Here is a 16,345-nt window from a genome sequence, read left to right on the forward strand (position 1 = left end):
GTTTCTATTCTGCAAGTAAGTTCATTTGTATCCTTTTTAAAAATTCCACTTATAAGTGATGTTATGTAATGTTTGTCTTTCTCTGTCAGACTTAACTTCACTCAGTATGAGAATCTTTAGGTCCATCCATATTGCTGCAAATGACATTATTTCATTCTTTTCTATTGTATATAAGTATCACAGCTTCTTTTTTAATCTTTTTAAATTACAGTATGGTTGGTTTACAAAGTTATGCCAATTTCTGCTGTGCAGCAAAGTAACTCAGTCATACATATATATACATTCTTCCATATTATTTTCCATCATGTTCTATCACAAGAGTTTGGATATAGTTCCCTGTGCTATACAGTAGGACCTTGTTGTTTATTCATTCTAAATGTAATAGTTTGCATCTACTAAACCCAAAATCCTAGTCCATTCCACTCCCTACCCCCTCCCCCTTATCAACCACAGGTCTGTTGTCTATGTCTGTGAGTCTGTTTCTATTTTGTAGATAGGTACATCTGTACCATATTTTAGATTCCAAATATAAGTGATATCATGTGGTATTTGCCTTTCCCTTTCTGACTTCAATTAGTATGATAATCTCTAGTCGCATCCATGTTGCTTCAAAAGGAACTATTTCGTTCTTTTTAATGGCTGAGTTGTATTCCATTGTATGTATGCACCACACCTTTACCCATCCCTCTGTCAGAGGACATTCAGGTTGCTTCCATGTCTTGGCTATTCCAAATAGCACTGCATTAAACATTGTGTGCATGTATCTTTTCAAATTATGGTTTTCTCTGGATATATGCCCAGGAGTGGGATTGCTGGGTCAAATGGTAGTCTTATATTTAATTTTTTAAGGAAGCTTCATACTCTTATCCATAGTGGTTGAACCAATTTATATTCCCACGAACAGTGTAGGTTGGTTCCCTTTTCTTTTCACCTTCACCAACATTTACTGTTTGTACACTTTTTGATGATGTCTATTCTGAATTGTGTGAAGTGATACATCATCATAATTTTGATTGTCATTTCTCTAATAATTAGCGAATTTAAGCATCTTTTCATGTGTTTTTTGGCCATCTGTCTATCTTCTTTGGAGGTTTATCTGTTTAGATCTTCTGGCCACTTTTTGATTGGGTTAGTTTTGTTTTGTTTTGTTTTTTGATATTGAGTTGCATGTGCTGTTTGTATATTTTGGAAATTAATCCTTTGTCAGTCCTTTAATTTGCAAAGATTTTCTCCCATTCTGTGGGCTGTCTTTTCATTTTGTTTATGGCTTCCTTTGCTGTATAAAAGATTTTAAGTTTAATTAGGCCCAATTTGTTAATGTTTGCTTTTACTTTCATTACTCTAGGTGGAAGATCAAATAAGATATTGCTGCAATTTATGTCAGAGAGTGTCCTGCCTATGTTTTCTTCTGGGAGCGTTATAGTATCTGGTCTAAGATTTATTTTATTATTTCTTTGCCTTTGAAATTTTATTTTAATTTTTATAATGATTTTTTATTTTTTCCATTATAGCTGGTTTACAGTGTTCTGTCAATTTTCTACTGTACAAGCAAGGTGACCACTCACACACACATGTATACATTCCTTTTTCTCACATTATCATGATTTAGATGTTTAATCCATTTTGAATTTATTTTTGTGTGTAATGTTAGTGTTCTAATTCTAGCCTTTTACATGTAGCTGTCCAGTTTTCCTAGCACCACCATTTATTGAAGAGACTGTCTTTTCTTCACTGTATGTTCTTTCTTCCTTTGTCATAGATTAGTTGACCATAGGTGAATTCGTTTATCTCTGGGCTTTCTATTCTATTCCATTAACCTATATTTCTGTTTGTACGCCAGTACCATACTGTTCTGTTGTTGTTGGTGGTGTTGTTTTGATGACTAGTGCTTTGTGGTATAGTATGAAGTCAGCCAGCCTGATTCCTCCAGCTCTGTTTTTCTTTTCTTTTTTTTTTCTTTTGTATCCACACTCATGGCATATGGAAGTTTCTGGTCCAGAATTCGAGTCTAAGCCACAGCTCTGACCTATACCACAGCTGTGGCAAAGTCAAATCTTTAACCCACCACTAGGGCCCAGAGATCAAATCACTGCCTTAACCTGAGCCACTGCAGAGACAAAGTGCCACAGTGATTGTACCCATTTTTTTTTCTTAAGATTGATTTGGCTATATTGTGTCTTTTGTGTTTCCATACAATTTTTTTTTGTTCTAGTTCTGTGAAAAGTTCCATGGTAATTTGATAGGGATTGCATTGAATTAGAAGATTAGACATATTTTTCTTTCTTCATTGTTTTTTTTGTAGAGTCACACCCATGGCATATGGAAGTTCCCAGGGATGGGAGCTGTAGCTGCTGGCTACATTGCAGCACAGCAACATGTGATCCAAGCTGCATCTGCCACCTATACCAGAACTCACAGCAATGCCAGAACGTTATCCCACTGAGCAAGACCAGGGATTGAACCCATGTCCTCATGGATACTAGTTGGGTTCATTTCTGCTGAGCCACAACAGGAACTCCTAGAGATATTTTTTAAATGTGCCTGCAATAAGATCTCTAGACCTCTGCTCAAATATTCTGAAGGTCATGAAGTTGAGAGTATAGCAATTCAGTTTTGAATCCTCTCTGCTTCTCTTCTAGTTAGTGTGTTATGGGGCAAGTTCCTAGTATCTCTGAGATAGCACTGTCATCTGAGTTGACTCCTAGTTGGTACAATTCCATTAAGATAGGATGGAATAGATAATGAATGCTCTATGTGACCCATATATAATGGATATATAAAATAAGGGAAAATAAATTTGAAAATTTATTATTATCAATAATGATAAGGCTGATCCTCATGTTATTTGACTTAAATATCATATGACCTGAAAGAATAGTTACATTATTTTTCCTGCATTCGTGATTTTTTTGCCTTAGACAAATAGGGGCTTAATAAAAAGAAATGACTAGTATAATTTATTTCTAATTCCCCAGGGCCTATCTCTTGTTGGCACAGAAGAAGCACTAAAGATGATAACAATCATTTCACAATATATATATAAATCAAATCATCATGCTATTCTCCTTTAACTTACACAGTAATATATGTCAATAATTTCTTGATAAAGCTAAAAAAAAGGTTAATAGAATAATCCTTTTAAAAGGATTTAGTTGATGAAAATTTAGTTGATGAAAGATACTGACAAATGAAAACAAACAGAACAAAAACAATCTCTGTTGAATATTGATGAGACCCTTCAGTTGTTCACAGAAACAAAGCACAGGCAATACAGCTTTCATCACCAGCCTGATTCCTGTGTTTCATCACTTTTTTTTGAGAAATGTCCCATAAGACTAGAGAAGAAGTAGTTCCCATAGTGGCTCAACGGATACAAATCTGACTAGTGTCCATGAGGACGCAGGTTCGATCCCTGGCCTCGCTCCTTGGGCTAAGGATCCAGTGTTGCTGTGAGCTGTGGTGTAGGTTGCAGATGCGGCTCAGATCTGGTGTTGCTGTGGCTGTGGTGTAGGCCAGTGGCTACAGCTCTGACTTGATCCCTAGCCTGGGAACTTCCATATATCATGGGTGAAGCCCTAAAAAATTAAAAAAAATAAAGACTAGAGACAAGATGAAATAACACTTGGGAGTTCCTGTCATGGCTAAACAGTTAACGAACCCAACTAGTATCCATGAGGATGTGGGTTCGATCCCTGGCCTCGCTCCCTGGGTTAAAGTTCTGGCATTGCTATGGTGTAGGTCACAGACATGGCTCAGATCTGATGTTGCTGTGGCTGTGGTGTAGGCCAGCATCTATAGTTCTGATTCGATCCTTAGCCTGGGAACCTACCTATGCCCTGGGTGCAGCCCTAAAAAATACAAATAACTCTTGTTTCTATGTATGTCGGTTTTTCCATAGGACCTATTACTTTCCACTTAATTGAATCATAACTTTCAACTATTGAAAAACCACTTTAGAGATTTTCATAAATGTTATAAATATGAAGCAGAAGGAAAAAGAGGTAAATCTTATTGAATGGACTTAGACATATTTTTGGACCTCAAGTCATTTATTGCCTTAGTGCCTTTGAGATAAGAAAAGCTGTCATGTCCTTGCCATATAATCCATAAAAGATCATTAAATTGGGGTGTGATATTTAATTACTGAATACGTTATTCCAATGACTGACATTTTTGCGAAAAAAAAGACCAAATTTTTATTAGATTCCAAATCTCCCTTATGTGTCACACATGTCCTACAGATGGGTTCTAGTCTCCCCTTTTGCAATAAGGAACACAAAGTACAGAATGCTTGAGAGATTTACACACTCTACACATAGGGTGTAAGAGATTCTGGACTCAGACAATGATCTCTTTATTCTTGTACTTGGGTGCTATACTCACCACCAGAGTTAATGAGTGGCTTTCTTTCCAAATCTAATTTCATTACAGAAGGGAAAACTGAGGTAAATGAACTGATTTCTCCTTTATTGAATTCAGGGATTCACTTGTGATTTATGAGAATGAGCCTGATGTTATAGGGGACTTTATGGCACAAATGTGGCCAAATGTGGTTTATAGGGTTTTCTATGAATAGTCATACATTTCACAGTTCAGTTTGAAAATCTGAGATTGGGGAGTTCCTGTTGTGGCACAGTGGAAACGAATCTAATAACTATGAGGTTGCAGGTTCAATCCCTGGCCTTGCTCAGTGGGTTAAGGATCCAGCATTCCTGTGAGTCCTGTTGAAGGTCTCATATGCGGCTTGGGTCCAGCATTGCCGTTGGCTGTGGTGTAGGCTGGCAGCTACAGCTCTGATTCGACCTCTAGCCTGGGAAATTCCATATGCCACAGGTGTGGCTTAAAAAAAAAAAAAAAGAAAATCTGAGATCGAGAATTCCCTGGTGGCTCAGTGGGTTAAGGACTTGGCATTGTCACTACTGTGGCTTTGGTTACTCCTGTAGTGTGGGATTGATTCCTGGCCTGGCAATTCTGCATGCATGCTGGGACATGGTCAAAAAAAAAAAAAAGAAAAGGAAAAGAAAATCTAAGATTGAAAATATTTCCCATGACATATGACATTTCACATGGAGCTCTCATGAAATGACTAGTATGTGACAGATTTCAATGTAACCCCTAATTATAAGAGGACGTAGTTCATAGTAATTGATTTATTCATTGGTACAACAAGTGCAGGCAACTATTAGCAAAACTGAACACACATCAATTGCTAGCAGTCAAACACCTAACCTTCCTTCGTATGTTATATAGAAATTCTTACTTGTATTATATGGGAAAAGACAGTAGAATTTTCATAGGATTTTCAAAAGAAGAAATTGATATAAATAATGATACTAATAATATAAATAATATAATATAGTTGTAAAAATAAGCCAGAAATATATGTGCAAAATTAATTTTTCTGACTTGGAAGTTTAAATTAAACATTAAGATTATTTTAGGTCTTATAAAATGCATTTTAATTTCTCCTTAACAGTTTTTTTTTCTGAAAAAACACATACACCCACCAAAAAAAAAAAAAAAAAAAAAAAAAACACTTTATACCTTAATTTAAAAAAATCATCCATTTAGAAAAATTTGCAAAGGGAACTATATTCAATATTTTATTATAACCGATATGAGGAAAGAATCTGAAAAAGAAATGTATGTATGTGTATACATATATATGTGTAGGTGTGTGTGTATAAGTTAATCACTTTGCTGTACACCTGAAACTAATACATTTTAAATCAAATATACCTCAGTAGAAATTAAATAAATAAATAAATATCACTGGCAAATATATTGATTTATTGCGAAAGAGAATCCCTGGTCTGTTTATATTAGATTTTAATTTTAAATTCAGCTAACATGGACTAGTATTTGTAGAATGTTTACTAATACTCTAAGTAAAAGGACTTTCTAGCCTTGTCTCTGAGTTTTAAAATTATATCTGACTGCTTTCATTTCCTTTAATTATGGAAACAACCCAAATGTCCATCAACAGATGATTGGATTAGGAAGATGTGGTATATATACACAGTGGAATACTACTTGGCCATAAAAAAGAACAAAATAATGCCATTTGCAGTATCATGGATGGAACTAGAGACTCTCATCCTGAGTGAAGTAAGTCAGAAAGAGAAAGACAAATACCATATATCACTCATATCTGGTATCTAATATAGAGCACAAATGAACCTTTCCACAGAAAAGAGAATCATGGACTTGGAGAATAGACTTGTGGTTGCCTAGGGAGAGGGAGAGGGAGTGGGAGGGATTGGGAGTTTGGGGTTAATGGATACAAACTATTGCTTTTGGAATGGATTAAGAATGATATCCTCGGAGTTCCCGTCGTGGCGCAGTGGTTAACGAATCCGACTAGGAACCATGAGGTTGCGGGTTCGGTCCCTGCCCTTGCTCAGTGGGTTAACGATCCGGCGTTGCCGTGAGCTGTGGTGTAGGTTGCAGACGCGGCTCGGATCCCGCGTTGCTGTGGCTCTGGCGTAGGCCGGTGGCTACAGCTCCGATTCAACCCCTAGCCTGGGAACCTCCATATGCCGCGGGAGCGGCCCAAAGAAATAGCAAAAAGACAAAAAAAAAAAAAAAAAAAAAAAAGGAATGATATCCTGCTGTGTAGCACTGAGAACTATGTCCAGGTACAACAGAGCACAACAATGGAAGAAAAAATTATGTATACACGTATGTGTAACGGGGTCCCCATGCTGCACAGTGGAAAAAAAAAGTGTGTTGGGAGAAATAACAATAAAAAATCAATCAATCAATCAATCAATATTCTTAAAGGGGAAGATGCCCCTTTTTCTTTTTTTATTCTTTTTTCTTTTCTTTTCTTTTTTTTCTGTCTTTTTAGGGCTGCACCTGGGGCATAAGGAGGTTCCCAGGCTAGAGGTCGAATTGGAGCTGTAGCTGCCAGCCTACACCACAGCCACAGTAACACCAGATCTGAGCCACATCTGCAACCTACACCACAGCTCAAGGCAACAAAGTATCCTTAACCCACTGAGCAAGACCAAGGATCAAATCTGTGTCCTCATAGATACTAGTAAGATTAGTTTCCAATGAGCCACCATGGGAAATCTGGAAAAGATTTTCTTAATGATATTTTGTCTTAAAAGTTTTGGATCTATTTTACTGTGATCATGATTTTTTTTTTCTCTAATGTTCTTGTTCTTCTTTTTTTTTTGTTTTGTTTTGTCTTTTGTTGTTGTTGTTGTTGCTATCTCTTGGGCCGCTTCCGCGGCATATGGAGGTTCCCAGGCTAGGGGTTGAATCGGAGCTGTAGCCACCGGCCTACGCCAGAGCCACAGCAACGCGGGATCCGAGCCGCGTCTGCAACCTACACACCACAGCTCGCGGCAACGCCGGATCGTTAACCCACTGAGCAAGGGCAGGGACCGAACCCGCAACCTCATGGTTCCTAGTCGGAATTGTTAACCACTGCGCCACGACGGAAACTCCGTTCTTGTTCTTCTAAATTCTTCAGCTAAGTGTCTCTAAGTAGGTGTGTAGAGAAAGAATTAAATAAAATCAAAAAGTAATAAAGTGTTCAGAAGACTGAGTTTATCACAATTGAGAAATATTCCTGAAGGTGCTGGGGTGTATGGTCCTCAAATGTGAATAGTAGTGAAAAACTTATATTAAAAATATAAAAGCAATGGTTTTTTTGCCTTTTTTCTTACTTCCTTTTATCAATTTTTTAACCAATAGGTGTCCAAGCTACAAAGAATCACACAATTTAACACATGTCTCAGAATTCCTCCTCCTGGGACTCTCAGATGATCCAGAAGTGCAGCCCCTCCTATTTGGACTGTTTTTGTTCATGTACCTTATCTCCGTGCTTGGGAACCTGCTCATCATCCTGTCTGTCATCTCTGACTCCCACCTCCACACTCCCATGTACTTCTTCCTCTCCAACCTGTCCTTGGTTGATATTGGTTACACCTCCACCACCATTCCCAAAATGATTGTGAACATCCAAACTCACAGCAGGGTCATTTCCTATGCAGGCTGCCTGACGCAGATGTCTATTTTCATCCTTTTTGGATGTTTGGATAGTCTCCTCCTGACTATGATGGCCTATGACAGGTTTGTGGCCATCTGTCACCCACTGCACTACCCAGTCATAATGAACCCACACCTGTGTAGCTTCTTGATTTTGGTGTCTTTTTTAATTAGCATTTTGGATTCCCAGCTGCACAATTGGATTGTATTACAACTTACCTGCTACAAGGATGTAGAAATTTCTAGTTTCTTCTGTGACCCTTCTCAGCTCCTCAAACTTGCCTGTCCTGACAGCTCCATCAATAACCTATTAATCTTTTTCATTGGTACCATCTCTGGTGGTGTTCCACTCTTAGGCATTCTTTACTCTTATACTCAAGTTATTTCTTCCATTCTGAGAGTCTCATCATCAGGTGGGAGGTATAAAGCCTTCTCTACATGTTGTTCTCACCTGTCAGTTGTTTTCTTATTTTATGGAACAGGCTTTGGGGTGTACTTCAGTTCTGCTGTTTCACATTCCCCAAAGAAGGGTGTGGTGGCATCAGTGGTATATGCTGTTGTTTCTCCTTTACTGAACCCCTTCATCTATAGCCTGAGAAACAGGGACATCAAAAGTGCTCTGTGGAGGCTTATTAACAGAAGAGTCTAATAGTAATATCTATTCCATCTATTTGGAATGTAGGTTGGAAAATGTAGGGGGAAAACATCTAGATTTGCAAATCCTTCTTCCTTGGCTGCACTATTTTTGTAGTCTCATGGTTTTCATTCCTCTCCATATTTCATATCTGAATATATATGGTCTTTTATTGGGTTGGGAAAGTATTCTCTCACCCATTGTATACCACTGCATGACTGTATCCAATATGCATAGACAGCTTCCTGTAGTTTCTGAGCAATGACCCTGCCATCTGTGTGAAATAGACTTCTCTCTTTTAATATACTTAAAATGTACACCCCTTTCCACAGTTCATATGTACTTTTCTAAAAGCTAAAAGCTGTCAGCAGTCAAACATCAAAGAGTGAAATGGAAGAGAGATCAAGATGGTGTAGTAGGAAGATGTCAGGCTCACTTCCCCTCACAAACACATCAAAACTACAACTACATATAGAATGATTCTCACTGAATTTTGGCTGGAGACAAGCAGGATGACCCCTGCAACCAAGATGATAAGAAAAAAAAACAGAGTCTGGTAGGAAGGAAAGAGAATTGATCTGTCAATTATAGTCAATACAATAGAAATACTATATAAACAGTGATATGTGAACGATTTAAATTGAACAACCTAGGGAAAAAAGGGGTAAATTCCTAGAAACATACAATTTTCTGAGACTGAATCCAGAATAAATAGATTATCTGAACATACTGAATACTAATATTGAAATTTAATCAGTATTCCAAAAAAAATCCAACAAACAAAAGTCCAGGACTAGATAGCTTCATGGAGGAATTCTACCAAACATATAAAGAAAAGCTAATATCTATCCTTTTCAAACTATTCCAAAAGGCTGAAAAGGAAGGAACATTCCCAAATTGATTGTATGAGGCCACCATTACTCTGATACCAAAACAGAAAAAGATACCACAGAAAAAAAAATTGCAGGCCAGTATCTCTGAAGACTAGATGCAAAAATTGTCAAAAAAATATTAGAAAACTTAAGTCAACAATATATAAAAAGGATAATATACCATGATCAAGTAGGATTTATCCCAGGGATATGAGGTTAGTTCAATATCTGCAAATCAATCTATGTGATATACCACATTAACAAAAAGAAAGATAAAAGCACATGATCATCTCAATAGATGCAGAAAAATCATTTGACAAAATCCAACACCCACTCATGAAAAAACTCTCAACAAAATTGTTATAGATGGAACATACCCTAACATAACGAAAGCCATTATGACAAACTCACAGCTAACATAATGGTGAAAATTTAAAAGCTTTTTTTCTAAAATCAGAAACAAGACAAGGACGCCCACACTCTCTGTTTCTATTTAACATAGTATTGGAAGTTTAGCCACAGCAATCAGACAAGAAAAGAAATAAAAAATAATCCAAATTGGAAGGGGAGAAATAAAACTCACTATTTGCAGATGTCTTGATGCTATACATAGAAATACCTAAATTCTCCACTAAAAAACTATTTGAACTAATAAATTCAATAAAGTTGCAGGAAATAAGATCAATGCACAGAAATCTGTGGCTTTTCTATATACTAATAATGAACAATGAGAAAGAGAAAGCAACACACGATCTAATTTATAGTCACATCAAGAATAATTTTAAAAACCTAGGAATAAGTTAAATCAAGGAGGTAAAAGACCTATACTCTGAAATCCATAAGATATTTATGAAAGAAATTTAAAATGATACAAAGAAATGGAAAGATATACTGTGTTCATGAATTGGAAGAATCAATATTGTTAAAATACAACCCAAAGCAATTTATAGATTTAATACAATCCTGATCAACATTCCCATGACATTTTTCACAGAATTGGAACAAAATTTTTTAAGACTTTTGTTGAAACACAAAAGACCCCAAATAGCCAAAACAATCTTGAGAAAGAAGAACAAACCTGGAGGAATCACACTCCCTGAATCAGACTACACTACAAAGGTATAGTAATAAAAAGGGTATGGTATTGGCACAAAAAGAGACCCCATAATCAAGGGAACAGAATAGAGAGCCCAGAAACCCATGCACACATAGTCAACTAACATATGACAAAGGAGGCAAAAATACCAAACTGGGAAAAGACAGTTTCTTCAACAAGTGGTTCTGGGAAAACTGGACAGTCACATGTAAAACAATGAGATTAGAATATTTTCTCACACTGTACACAAAATCTCAAAATAGATCAAAGACCAAAATGTAAGACCTGAAACTGTAAAACTCCTAGAAGATAACATAGGAAGAACACTGACATAAGTCTTAGCAATATTTTTTTGGATTTGTAGCCTCAGGCAAGGTTAAAAAAAAAAGCAAAAACATATTTCTGGAATTGACAAGAATGCCCCTTGGTCACATAATTTTGTAGCTTTCATGTTTTCATTCATCTTCATGTGTCATATGGGAGTATTGCTTATTTTGATACATCTTTAATGGGATTGAAGGAGTAATCTGTAATCCTACATGTATTAAAACATGCTTCTCAAACTGATAGAAATGGTGGAATCTACTGTTTTTGTCACCTATGACTCAGGAATCCTGTAGAACTTTTTCACAACTATTCTTTATTTGTTTTTTTGTTTATTTTGGCCATGCCCTCATCATATAGAAATTGCTGGGCCAGGGATTGAATCTGTACTACAGCACTAACCAAAGCCACAATAGTGATAATACTGATCCTTAACCCTCTAAGCCATAAAGGAATGCCCATCCTTTTAACCAAACATATATGATTCTCAACCCTTTCCTCAGTTCTTGTCTGTTGTCCACAAAACAATGGCATTAGTGAAATCCACTGATGCAGGTTGTCAGAGAATGCATTTCACTGTCCTCAGTCATGACTTCAAAAGTAAGCACTTGCCAAGATTTAAAAATCCTTGTGCCTGAGTCCCACTAGTATAAATTAAGATTTATCTGGACTATTGTTTTCCATGATCTTGAAGAGTTTTAACAACATCACAAGTAGGTCTAATGTGCAGCCAAGGAGGAGAACTTGGCTGCTTTTTGATATATGATTTTTATTTTTTTGCTATTTGTCAGCTTTTGATATTTGATTTTGATATTTTTTGATATTTATCAGCTTTTCATTCAAAAACTACTATGATCCATGATCATATCAATATTTCCTTCAGACATGCTAAACATAGTTTCTGAGGTAGCAATCTGATCTTGCTGAAAAGCTTCCAGTAACTACTTTAATATACTCTGCCTTTTATCAAGGAGCTAAGTTGCTATCAACTTTACTGACAATGAATTTTGAAACTCAAAGTGTGTTTAACCTGGTAGCCAGAGAAGACATTATCATCTTTGCAAATTAGACCATGAGCAATTTAAGGGCTTGATTTAACATCATTTATTCCTACTCTCAAAATCTAGCATACTGAGGAGAGAGCCTAAGTGCACCTTTACTTTGTATAATGGTGAATAAATTATTCACTCTCTTACCAGAAAAAGTGATATTTTAAATACACACAGCCACTATTTCCCTTCTTCCCTGGACTACTGGACCTTATATAGAGTATTCTATAAACCCTTGAGAGAAGAAACATGTAGTTGATTTATTCCCATTCATATAAATATTCAATAGCATTTTTCTTTTTAAACATCTCATAATATGAAAAGAATGAAGTCACAAAATAAAGCATGGGTTTATAAGCCTCAGAAATAATAGAGGAATAAAAAATGAAGATAGAATTTCTCAATTGGACATCTAAAAGAGAATTCAAGAAGGTGTTGATCCTTCTGTTTCCTTCAAGAATATTCATGATAACAGGGGTGTGGGATTCAGAACAACAAAAATCATTTGAGAACATATCTTTGACTTTGATAAACCATGTATTCTAAACTCAGTTTAGAATTGATCATAATATCTGATCTCTCCCACTATGAAAGATCTCCATTTATTATTATAATTATTTTTTTCTTCTTTAAAATTTTATTTATTTATCATTGATTTACAATGTTGTGCCAATTTCTGCTGTACAGCAAAGTGACCCAGTCATACATATATATACATTATTTTTCTCATATTATCTTCCATCTTGTTCTATTTAAACAGATGAAGAGATGAAGATGTGGTACATATACAGAATGGAATACTACTCAGCCATGAAAAATAATGAAATCATGCCATTTATTATCATTTTCTTACAGATCTAGTATATGAAATTTTCTTCTTTATAGATTATTTCACTGTTGATTTCCCTTAGTTTATTTTTTTAAGTTTTATTGAAGTATAATTAATTTACAAGATTGTGATTTCTGTTGTACAACCAAGTGTACAGTCATACACATATCCATTCTCTCTCAGTTTCTTCTCCTACATAGATTATTACAGAATACTGGGTAGAGTTCTATGTGCTATACAGCAGATCCCTCTTGGCCAATCATTCTGTATACCTCAGTGGGCATATGCCAATCCCAAACTCCAATTACATCCTTCCCACCCACCCATCTATCCCCTTCAGTAACATTTAGCTTGTCAGAGTCTGTGAGTTTTTCTGTTCTGCAGATAAGTTCATTTTTACCACTTTTTTTAAAGATTCCACACATAGGGGATATCTTATGATTTTTGTCTTTCACAGTCTAATGTCACTTAGTATGACAGTTTCTAGGTCCAAATATTTTGCAGCAAATAATATTACTTCATTCTCTTTTATGATATCCTCTTCTTCTTATCTAATAATTTTCTAGACTCCTGCCATTTGGTAATTTGGAATCTCTCAAACTTAGAGGAAAGTGACATTTATGCACACACAACATTAGCATTTTTTTCTTCCATAGCCAACTGAATTGTGTAGTGTAGTTTTCTACATTTTAGTTAGTGAGAAAAAAATCTCTGAGTTCCTCATACCAAGAACTGTGAGCCAGGAGGACTGCAAAGATAAGAGGTAGGATGTTGCAACACACCATTACCTTACATACCTCACTTTATAAGACAAAAGTACATTATATTAGGATTACCCTAGTAGCCAAGCAGTTAAGAATCTAGCATTGCCACTGCCATAGCTCAGGTTGGATCGCTGGCCCAGGTACTTCCACGTGGCAAAAAAAAAGTACACTATATTAATAATGGCATGAGTCCAAACACAAGAGTTCTAAAGAAAATATATTTAGAGAGACATACCTCCTCTATGAGCAGAAATAAAATGTTTATTGAATTTGGGCACTGAATGACTGAAATCAACAGAATGACTCTGTTGGTGTAAGAGAACTGGAGGTATTTCTGACTGTATGGCCAGGAGCAGCTTGGTGGGATCTGCCGAAGTACCCAAAACAGGGCAATTTATTCCATGTGCCAGTTCTCTAGCAAAAATTTCTCGAAAAGGGAGTTCGCATCGTCGTGCAGGGGAAATGAATCCAACTAGGAAACATGAAGTTGCAGGTTTGATCCTTGGTTCGCATTGTGGGCTGAGGATCCAGCATTGCCATGAGCTGTGGTGTAGGTCACAGACATGGCTTGGATCTGGCATTGCTGTAGCTGTGGCGTAGCCTGGTGGCAACAGCTCTGATCAGACGCCTAGCCTGGGAGCCTCCATGTGCCATGGATGCTGCCCTAAAAAGACAAAAGACAAAAAAAAAATGTCTTGAAAAGATGATGTTGTGATGGCTTAGAGACCCAGCTGGAAAACAGAAGAATATCTATATGGTCTATTCTTCTTAAAGCCACCCTTCCCAATAGAGGGTGAGGCCTGTGTGGTGGTGGCTTCAAAGATGCTCCCAATAAACCCTGCCACCTATATTCATGCCCTTGTATATATCCATCTCCTTGATTATGGACTGACACAGTGATTTGCTTCCAGTGAACTGACTTTGAAAAAATATTGGGCTGTCCCTTCCAACATGAATGTGTAAAGTCAGCTTTCTTCTTGATAGCCCTCTCCTGGATCTCACCACCTTGCTCTGAGGGAAGCCAGCTGCCACATTGTCAGAGGCCCACTTGGTAAGAAACTAAGAGAATCCTCTGGCCCTCAAAGGACTCAATTATTTCAACAGTCACGCAAGGGAGCCTGGGATTACACACTCTCCTAGTCAAACCTCAACAGGACGGCAGCCCTGGTCTACATTTTGATGTACACATCTCTGAGATCCCTTGAAGTGTTTAAGTAAACTAGTAAGTTACCAGATAAATATGTCAAAATACCCACTTGTGTAATGTAACACCATATATAAACTGGAGAGAAAAATTAAAGCTGGAATTTTAAATTAATTAGAATATAATTTTTAAATCTGTCATATTAGAACTAGAAATTTGTGTCATTCAAAATAGAAAAAAAATGTAAATCTCCAAGGCATAAAATCCAAAACCCCAAACCAATATTATAAAAGAAAAACAGGAAGTTCTCAGAGACAGAAATCTTAACTAAGAAAATAGAAATACCAAAAGGATCTTGGTATGGAAGACCTCAATCTCTCTAAATTATAAGACTAACCCAGTGTATTTTCAGATGGAAAAGTCACGTATTACTTTCTAATTTTAAAAAAAAACAGTGCTTGAACTTAATAAGATACACATTATCTTGTCAGAGTTGAGGACTAGAGGTCAGCCTCCTCTAGAACAGAAAAAGAGCCTAGATCCTTCCTAATATATTCACTGTCCTCTTTTTCTTCCTCCATTATATTAGCAAATCCTCAGAGATCCAGAGACCATGGACCAATTTGGGTAATTATCTGCTTCATGCCTTGAGGTCTCAAGATCATTACACTATAAATAATCAGACTGTGCTTCTTAGCCCTTCATTCAGCCAGCTCCAGTCCAATGAGATCCATATGTGTTTGTCTCCTCTTCTCAGAGTTGTTGGCACCAGGAGGTCATACCTGGGTCTCTCTTCCTGCCAGTCCCAAGGACAAAGCCTCAACACATATCCAATACCAGGTAGGGGAGGGGCAGGCTGTCTGCCTTCCTCAGTCCTGCTCCAGCAGAGACACAGCACAACCCAGGGAAAGCCAGGTGCAGTGGGAGACCCTTAATGTTGGATGAGCCTTGTTTTCTCATCATCAAACAAGGGGGACATTTGGGATAGCCAGAGGGAGGATAACAAAATGCTAAGATTCAGCTCAAACACCTATGAAGTGGATGCTGTTTTTACTGGATGGGATCCTAGAATTTTTATTTTAAATTCTGTTTTCCCCTCACACTGCTTATATCTTCCATTGGCATCTTTTCCACCTGAGCAAGAAATAGGTTCCTCTAAACTATCCCCTAAGTGCTTCATGAATCTGATGAACATGGTAATGATGAAAATGATGACTGTAACCACAGTATCACAGGCCTTTATCTGGGGATTCCATGTGCCAGGCTCTGGGAAAAGTTTTCTATGTAGCTTCTTTCCCTTTATTTGCATTACCCCCCCCCAAAAAAAGTGTTATCCTCATTTTACAGTTGAAGATAGGAACACAGTGTTTTAATGTCATTTTTATCAGGCTTTGGAGAAGAAAGGGGGTAAAGTCAGGTTTGAATGCAGGCAGTGAAACTCCATTCATAGGACACCTACACAGTACACTCTCCTGCCAACACAATTTGTATTCCAGGAGCTGAATTTAGGAGAAATTCCCTAGAGGGAAGAATTGACTTGAGAATATTTTAAGTTGACATATGAAGGCCAACTTCCCATTTGAGATCTGGCTTTGGTCCTAAATTTCTCAACAGTTCATAAGAGGGATGCTT

At 36.9% G+C, this 16,345-nt stretch overlaps 1 protein-coding gene across 1 annotated transcript; it reads left to right on the forward strand.

Annotated features, from left to right (window-relative positions):
* The first annotated feature begins 7,654 nt into the window (after positions 1 to 7,654).
* LOC100521068 (olfactory receptor 7E24-like) lies at positions 7,655 to 8,650 on the forward strand. Its single transcript, XM_013987440.3, has one exon. The coding sequence runs from the start codon at positions 7,655 to 7,657 to the stop codon at positions 8,648 to 8,650; it is 996 nt and encodes a 331-aa protein (XP_013842894.2).
* Positions 8,651 to 16,345: the final 7,695 nt, after the last annotated feature.

The sequence above is a fragment of the Sus scrofa genome, chromosome 2, assembly GCF_054392235.1.
Source record: "Sus scrofa isolate SSC_HxYL_T2T_F1_AM1 chromosome 2, Sscrofa_HxYL_maternal_Yorkshire_Landrace_v2.0, whole genome shotgun sequence".
Lineage (NCBI taxonomy): Eukaryota > Metazoa > Chordata > Mammalia > Artiodactyla > Suidae > Sus > Sus scrofa.